The sequence below is a fragment of the Caretta caretta genome, chromosome 8 (genome assembly GCF_965140235.1).
Source record: "Caretta caretta isolate rCarCar2 chromosome 8, rCarCar1.hap1, whole genome shotgun sequence".
NCBI classification, from domain to species: domain Eukaryota; kingdom Metazoa; phylum Chordata; order Testudines; family Cheloniidae; genus Caretta; species Caretta caretta.
In genome coordinates, this window is record NC_134213.1 from 66,380,879 (window position 1) to 66,390,245 (window position 9,367).

Below are 9,367 nucleotides of genomic sequence, written 5' to 3' on the forward strand. Positions count from 1 at the left end.
TTCAGCAGGACTAGAACCTTTAGATCAACAGCACAGACTTCTGCCACCTGAGCTAAGAAGAACTGATAGCAATAGTAGGTTACTATGTGCTATGCGGGCGAGCCATTAGAGGAAGATGAAGCATACACATTGCCAGAGGGTTTCACAGCTTATTTCCTGACAGCTGAAGAACGTAGAGACTCAGGAATGCTGGGTTCTATTCCAGCTTCTGAGGAGAACATACTCTAGTGGATACAGACTTCTCCTTCTGCCCCTGGACCTCCAGCCTCTCCTTGTCCCAGACTGCCTGCAGTTGACTCTTCAGCCCAGCCTCCAGTCCAGACCTCAAGGCCCAGCTCCCCATTCCTCTGCATTTCAGTCAGGCTGCCTCCTCCTCACTGCCTGTGTTAGCAGCAGGAACACCGATTAGAGGAGAACAAGTCTCCCTGCTCTCACAGTTCTTGTGATGTGTGACAGCATCTCCTTGCAGCCAAAGAACAAATTGCAGTGGAAAGTCCTGTTCAGCCCCTGCAGTCTCATGCTAGATCACATCCAGCACAGCTGGAATCATCTTGAGAGTTTAGCTGCCAAACTCCCAAGTCTCTACTGAGCATGTGCAAACAGATTTCAAAGGCTCATAACTAGGCCAAATTCAGGCAGATTTTACAAGGATGACAACAGGAACATCCCTGACATCAGAGCAATCCCCCTAATAAATGTAGAGCCCCAGCTATAAAGCATGGAAGTACTACAATTTTTCAATGAAATGGTTGTAAGATTTTTTTTTTTTAAATGTGGGTAAAGAAACCATTTTCCCCTATTTTTTGGTCTAGGAAATAGTCAAACTGTTTTTGCTTAAATTTTCCAGAAAAATTCAGCCCGAGTCAGGCACCCAGCAGAAAAATTTCAGCCCAAATGGTTAAAGTTTGGTGAATTTATAAGAAATTGAAAAGAGTGTCTTATAATGAAAAGTATCTGGCTAACTGCATGCCTATAATAAAAAGTAAAGTAGAGAATGCAGGAAGTAAAGGCTGCAATACCTTTTACACTATTAAAAGCATGCCCTCTATTCACAACACAGATTTCCACAATCATCAACTGTAACATTACAATTAGAAGACTCATTTCTAGTGGGAAGGATATTAAAAGCAGAGTGCAACCAAACAAAAATTGTTTTCATGCAAATGTTGTTAGTAACAAAAAGAGAGATAAGACTAAAGAAAATATGACAAGCTGAATTGTTTCAAAATCTTCTCAAGGTTTTCATGAGGCATCATCAGTTTTTTATCATCTCATGGGAGCAAAAGCTAATTGGTGAGTTGCCATATTTCCCTTTTACAAAACCAAGGGATAGTCTATAACAAAAATAAAGACTTTTTGACATACCAGAGTGCCCCATTATAGCATTATCACACAGATTTTTTAAAAACCAAGGCATTATTACAAAAGTAAATATGAAAAAATTTACTAAGTTGATCAAGCAGTAACTGAATTTCTATTTTACATTATCAAATATCCTGAGACTAGAATTATTATAAGGGAACCCTCCCTCCAGCCTGATTAAGAGGTACTATGTTTGTAGCAGGGGTTCTCTGTTTAAGTGCCAGAAAAGACAAAATCCTCAAGGTAGCACAAAATTGTGCCTTTTGTGCCAACTCGTCTGCTCTTGATTTAAATATGTGTGATGGGATACTTAACATTGAGCACTTCATTACTTCACCTAGAATTAGATGACGATTCCACTTACCAGGGGCTGAGAACTATAGTCAGCTAATACAATAAATTTGCTCTTGCACAGTGGGGAAAATCTTTTGGAAAGTACAAGCTTTCTTCAGGATTCCATAAAAGCCTGAAACGATTATATTTTCATTTTCTTAAGTCTCCCCCTCAATTTGCTGCTCCAAAAGTGCCTCCTGCTTTAATTTACATTCAAATATCATTTCCACCTGTGTTAATTTCCAGTTTTCAAACAGCTCTGGAGTACACACAGAGTTTTTGCTGGTTTACAGTCACCCACCCATAATCTGGAGGAAGGAGAAGAGAACCACATTGTTTTGTCTGATTCAACATCAGTTCTGAGATGGGAGCTACATATCATGGTAATATAAATGCTTCAATTTACGTATGTCCAACTTCTTATCATGTGTATTACTTCTTAATGGCCACTTCCTTGTAAATAATTCCCCTTCAGTACCTTCAATCTAGACTCTACATTTTGGGTTCGGAAACAGAATTTAATTCCCTTCCATTCCCCTTTTTAAAATATACTTCCAGACACTAAAAGTTATGACACATGAGAAAGTTAATTTAACCTTGAGAACTATGTTCCTTCCCCTCCCTATACTCCCAAATTACCCATAGGATTGTTTGTTTGCTATATTTATACTACTACTTCATACACATTAAGGAAAATCTATATTTGCAGTATGTAGTTCTTTCCAGCACATAGCAGAAAGACCAGCTTCCTATATTTACCAGGTGCTCAACATTAAGCACCCAAAACAAATAGATGTGGCACACTGAGTACTGTCCTGGATACAAATAATTTGAACTCAGTGGTTAGCTGGGAAAAATATCTGTTTGTGTTCTACTTAGAAACACATTTTCAAGTGATTGCACAATTACCAGAGTGTGAAGTGTAACAGTCTGCATCTCCCAATCTTCCACAAGGGCTCCTGTCAATCCCCTGGATACTATCTACATTAATTCCTTAAGTACTTTGTGTTTATGTAACTGTTTGTTTTTTGCCAGTTACCATTCTGTTTCTTTTTGGCATACAGGTATCTTCTTCTTTGACTTTCAGATAACTTCATGTGGGCAAATAGAACTATAGTCTGTACCTAAAAACTACTCAACTTCCCTACTTCCCTTTTCAAACTGTTTTGGGGACTTTTAGCACAACTGCACTTATTTTCTACAAGTTTACGAAACACTAGATAAACCTACTAAGGAAGCACAGAACATATACTTAGGGCTGGTCCACACTAGGAACTTACATCAGCATAGCTATGTCTCTACAGAGTGTGAAAAATCCACACCCCCGAGAGAGGTGGCTATGTCAACCTAACTCCGAGTGTAGACAGCCTTAGGTCAATGGAAAAAAAGCTACCACCTCCCTGAGAGACGGATTACCTTCGCTGACAGGAGAACCCCTCCCATCAGCATAGGGAGCATCTACACTGAGGCGCTACAGCGGCTCAGCTGTGCCGCTGTGGGAGTTTAAGTATAGACATACCCGTATGCTACCTACTGCTTGTCTGAATAATGGTTTTGATACAACCTTACTTTTGGTAGGTCCTTCTTTAAACGCAAATAAAAGCAATGGGTTCAAAGCAAAAACCAGTTAACAGAAAATGTTTAAAATCTTAGAACAAAATTATCTCTGCATAATATCTACAGAAACTCCAGCTCTCAATTTTCAACAAGTAAATTACAAAATATTCAAATTACAGTAAAAAGGAGTACTTGTGGCACCTGAGAGACTAACCAATTTCTTTGAGCATACGCTTTCGTGAGCTACAGCTCACTTCACGAAAGCTCATGCTCAAATAAACTGGTTAGTCTCTCAGGTGCCACAAGTACTCCTTTCCTTTTTGCGAATACCGACTAACAGGGCTGCTACTCTGAAACCTGTCAAATTACAGTACGTGCACTACCACTGTGCAGAGCCATACGCAACACAGAGGATCATGTTGGTCAACTAGTTTAAGCAAAATCTAACTAATCTCAATGGAAAGTTAAACATTAAAGGTGTTACGTGGCTCAATTTTTTTAATAGTGTATTCAAATAAGAATTTCCAAACCAAGAAATAATCTAAAAGTAAAAAATAATCTATTTAAGTCTGCATACTTAAAATACCAAGAGTATTTTTATTGATCTAAAAGAACATAAACTTACAATAAAAATACCTTAAAATATACCATCAAGCTATAATGTTGCTTCTGCAATGCTATTTAAAACATTTTATGGAATTTTCTTAATAAAAATGTCTCAGAAGTGTGACTGGATAATATAAGTGATATCTTCTTTATGATTTTGTGAATAATAGTTTTTTATTATTAAGCTAAAGCAAACAATCAGAATACATATGCAATATCCAGTACACACAATATAAAGAAAGTAAATCATAACCTCTGCAAAACAAGAGATGATAAAAAGTACGAGGCCTACAAAAGTTATGGTCTACTCCATCCCTTGATGACAGACTGGGCTTCATGCCTGGTGATCAGAGGAAGCTTACCTCACTAAATTGAAATAAGGATGAAATACATAATCAAGTTTAGAGAAAAAGTTAATGAGATTAGATTAATTCTGTGGAAGCAAGCCTGCTAACAGTAAAAAGGTGATAGTTCACTAAGAGAAATAGGGTTTAGGTTTGGGTTTTTTGGGAGGGTGGATAATGGGAGATAAATTACCCAATTTTTTTTAACAATTTGTTTAATAATTCCATAGTTTTCAAAACACGACTTTCATATCAGAAGTGTTTTACACTTGCACAATGTTAATTACTTTATTATACATGGAAACCTGTAATAGGCTGATTACACAAGAAGACTGCAAACAACCACTGGTACTTTTCTGACACCAGAAAAGTACGTAAGACTGAAACATCACCAAGAGTACATAAAAAACCATCAGCATAAACATCACCAAAAATTACATAAAAAAACTAAGCAGAAAAAAACATTTTCAAAAAAGTGGTTTAGAGCAGTGCCACTGCCTTTCAGCAGCTTCAAATGGCCACGAACAATTCTGGGTTTCCGTAGCTCCACAGGCATTAATCAGGATTCACATATAATAAATAATGTACCACAAAATATACATAAAGTATGGCAATAATTCCATTAAAGGGTTATGGTGACATTAACAGACCACTCAAGCTCCACCCTTGTGGTGTCTGTCATCGCCAGAAACCTTTAATGGAATTGCAGCCATAGGCCCCAAGCCTGCAGTGAGATGATGTTGTGGACCAGGGCACCTATATGGAGACCCACTGAAGTTACTGGGATCTGTTGGACACAGATGTCCATGTTAGCAAATCCCAAGGCAGCATCAGGGCCTTACTATGTACAATTGGGAGTATATTATTTCTTATTGTACATGGAAACCTTAATAGAATTATAAAATACATGGGTGTTTACATTTTTATTTTTCTGTACTTGATATCATAAGACATCAGTAAGTACATAATAAATTATGCACTTTCTGGAATGTAAATCTTTTCAAATTCCAACTGTTAAGATGGGAAATAACCAGGGAAGGACCACAAACCATGTAGGATTGAACCAGAGAGGACGACAAAATATGCAGAAAGAGGACCCAGCATACTAACAGAGGAAGGGCAAAACACTGATCTGTTTTAAACCATGTATAATAAATAATGTATCCCAAAAGTGTATATAAGTTATGACTGTAGCTTCAAGTTGGGGTTCTAATAACATGAACAAGCCACTTAAGTTTTGTTCTCAGGGCTTATGTCACTAGAATCTCTTTATGGAATTACAGCCTTGTACAGGAGTTCGGGGGACATTATTGTTTATATTAAAGCTATCATTCCAGGCATCTACCATGGATCCAAGAACATTTGCCCCACCAATCTGGAATGAATCACCTGGAAGAAGAGTATATTAAAAGCTACAGCAAGATGTAGGTAGCAAAATTCTCAGAATTTTGGATCACCCTAGATATAAGACAGCAGTCTGAAAATGTTTTAGATCCCTTCCTTAAATGTTGAAGTATATTTGCCACAATCTGTAAATTGGAAGTTCCAGTACACTAATGGTGCATAGAATTTCCATGCTTCGTTACACTTTCCTGAGAGTAAAGCAATTAGAATAAACCTTAATCCTAGGAACAAAGTTAATTTTTTGCATTTTAAACTTTTGGGCTATTCCCTGACACTCTATATATGTAAATTGGATTGCTAAACATTGTCATTTGAGCAAAAAGAACTATTTTAAGCTATTGATTTTTTTTATTAAAACCCATAATAAACAGACCTAAAAAAAAAAATCACACTAACAAAATAAACTAAATATGAAAAGTTGCATTGAAAGGGCATGTTACATTATTCTTAACAGGACCATGTAGAAACATTCCAATGGCAGTGTTATCAAAATAAAACAAAATTACATTAAAAAGACCCCACAGCCTGGTCACACTTGGGACCTTACCTGTAACTTTGGCTGGTAGGGGTCTTTACTCTTGTACTACATGGCTCATTTACATCAGACATCATATTTGTATACCCTGAGAAATCTGACACTGAAGTCCTTATTCTATGGTCCACTTCTCCATTAGAGTTAGTGATAAAAGTCATTGGCACCCTGCTACCCAATTTAAATTGAGAACCAAACGCTTGTGCAAAGTTCTCAATCTGGTATGTTGCTCTAGGCTCTACATCCTTCTGGGGATCTATCTGGCTAGCTAACTCCTGAGGTGGAATCTGAAAGCTTGTTGAAGATTCTAAATTTTTCTGTTCCTTCTGGCTACTCAATTTCTGAGATGTAGACTGGTAGTTTGATGAAGTCTCTAAATTTTTCTGTGAATCTATCAGATCATCCAGCTCTTGAGAAGGAGTCAACTGTTGATGAGTAGCCTCCAAAGCAGATAAATAAAAACCTGGTTGAGATCCAAGCAACATCCCAAAAGGAGGCTTTGGCAATGCAGTTGGCAACACTGAGGTAACAGACTGGCTGAAGCCACACTCAAGAGGAGATGTAGTGTATATCTGTTTGTCTTGAAACAAACTGTGGTTATGGAGAGTTGAAGACAAACTAACAAACTGGAAACTGGGTCCAAAAGCAAAACCAGTGCTATTGGTCGTTCTTTCAAAAGCTTGTTGGAGGTATTTAGAGTATTCTTGCAACATGCTTGCCTTATCATTTGAAGCTGTTTGAGAGTTTGGGCTCAAATTTTCTTCTTGAACCATCTCTGAATGTTCTCCCGAGGTGTGCAAGTCTACACGTTGTTCAGTTATACTGAAAGGATCTTCCTTCTGGCCTTCTGACTTGTGAGAGTACTGGTCCAAGAGACTCTGCAAGACTTCATCAGGAATTCCAGACTTGTCATGGCAAGACTTCATTTCAGTATTTAGAGATGTTGAATCAATGAGAGATAATGGGGCTTCATTATCCATAACGCTGACACCTGCAGACTGGATGACAGACTGTTGGGAGGCCATATGTCCAACATTTATAGAAAAGGCACTGTTACTGCTGGCAGTTTGTAAATATCTTCTTTTCTTTGAAAATTGCATGGCATCATCATAATTGCTACTTATTTGACCTGGTTTTCCACCTGCATTTTGGAGAAGACCAATAGCTTCTACACCAGTATTGGTTACTATACCAAGAGAGCTACTTTGTTTCCCAGGCAATGGCTTTTGCCCAATATCTGGTAATGGTGACACAAAATTAAGGTAACTTTTGTCTGCACTTTTTCTGTTTCCTTTTTTGAAGACCAACTTTGGCACCTTTTTTTGTAATTCTTCCATGCCAGCACCAACTAAGCTACCACTGGAAGACACAACAGGAATCTCTACTGCATAATTCTGCATGGTCATATTACTTGCAACTTGTGATTCAGTTACTTTATTACTAGACTTATGTCCTTTGTTTTCAATGGATATACTTTTTGTTTTACTTTTTCTCCTTGAAGAACTTGTACTTCCCTGAGACAACACAGCCAGGCTCCCCATGTTATGATTTGATGATCCAGGGTCCATTCCAGCACCTGCTTTACCTATGGCTTCACCGCATGTTCGTCTGTGCTTCAACAGTCTATCAGTCCTTGAAAAATACTGCTGACAAGTGTCACATTTGTATGGCTTTTCTCCACTATGTGTTCTCTTGTGTCTCTCCATATGGTACTTCTGGATGAATTTCATGCTGCACTGGTCACATCCAAATGGCTTCTCCCTACTGTGGATCTTCTCGTGTCTCTGGAGCAAGTACTTCTGGATGAAACCCATGCTGCACTGGCTGCACTGGAAAGGCCTTTCCCCAGTGTGAATGAGCACATGTCTGCGCAAGTGATAGGAGCTCCTGAAGGCAGCGCTGCAGTGTTCACAGACATGAGGTTTCTGACTTGAGGACAAGATGGCAGCTTCTGTGTCTCCCACCAGTGGGGGTTTGGATGAGGCGCTCTGCTTGCGCTTGGCTTTGATTCCCTGAGATTCTGGCTTTGGCCTCTTTGCCTTCTTGCCATGGGTGTCGTGCTTTGGCTCATCGGAGCCCCCAGGGGTGCTCTCGCTCCTGCCGCTCAGTAACAGGTCCCGGTGGGGATGGTGGTGCAGGTGGTGGAGGAGGCTTAGGTCCTGAATCACACTCTGGCTGGCTCCTTCCCCACTGCCACTGCCCAGGGCTGGGTGCCTCTCCTCCCCAGCCCCTCCAAATAGCCCCCCATAGTGCTGCTGCTGTTCCTCTTCACTGGGTTTCTCCTGCTTGATGCTCACCAGCGACTGGAGGAAGCCCCAGGGGCTCCTCTGCGAGGAAGAGGAAGGGAAAGCCCCAGCCGGCTCCTTCTTGAAAGTCACGTCCTGAGGCGGGGGCGGCGCGGGAGGCTCGGCCGCCGCAGAGGAGGAGGCGGAGGCGCCGGCGGCGGAGGGGGGCGGCGGCAAGACGCACTGCGAGGGGTGCTGGGCCGCCGGCGGGGGCGCGGCCGCCCGAGTGAAGCTGGTGACCGGCGGGAGCCGGTGGTTGAACATGACCATGCTGGGGGGGAAGGTGGGCTCCATGGCCGCCGCCCTCTTGCTGCCGCCACCGAGGAAGCCGCTGCCGAGTTTCATCCCCCAGGAAGCCGGGCCGGGGAGGAGGCGCGGCCCAGAGGGGCTGCGGGACCCGCCGCAGCCGGACGCCGCTCGCTCAGGGTGCTGCTCAGCGCCGGTTCACCGAGCCGGCCCCGCCCGGGCGCATCGTCACCGCCCCACCCGCGCCGACGGGCAGCACCCGGCCCTGGCTGCACTTACGGCTCCCGCCGCCGCCTCCAGTCAAAAATAACGCCGCGTCCGCTCCACAATGGAATTAGCAGCCCCCGAGCGCGACACTGCGCATGTGCGGCGCGCGGCATGCTGGGAACGACCCAGTCAGGAGGGCCGCGCTGGGCGGGCAGCGCTCGGCAGCCAGTGCGCAGGCGTAACAGAACCCCACCACCCTGCCCCCCTTCGCACCCATCAGCCATCTCTGCCCTACAGACCCTCAGGCCGCCTGGGCTGCGCCCGGGGGCAGAGGCCGAGGGGGAGGGGATTGCACCTCGTTGCTGGGGGAGGCCCGGGTGCAGCTGCCCTCCCTGGGCTCACGGAGTGACACAGAGCGGGGCAGGGGTTGCCGTTGCCGTTGCCCCAGCCCTGCTCTGCACCCAGTACGGGTAACGGACTGTGCGCTCACC

The 9,367-nt window shown here is 42.6% G+C and overlaps 1 protein-coding gene across 1 annotated transcript; it reads right to left on the bottom strand.

The window, feature by feature from the left end:
- Window positions 1-4,003: 4,003 nt before the first annotated feature.
- ZNF281 (zinc finger protein 281) lies at window positions 4,004-9,040 on the bottom strand. The gene has a single exon (XM_048861171.2). It carries the CDS (start codon window positions 8,766-8,768, stop codon window positions 6,150-6,152), a length of 2,619 nt encoding a protein of 872 aa, XP_048717128.1. The 5' UTR covers window positions 8,769-9,040; the 3' UTR covers window positions 4,004-6,149.
- Between the last annotated feature and the right edge of the window lie 327 nt (window positions 9,041-9,367).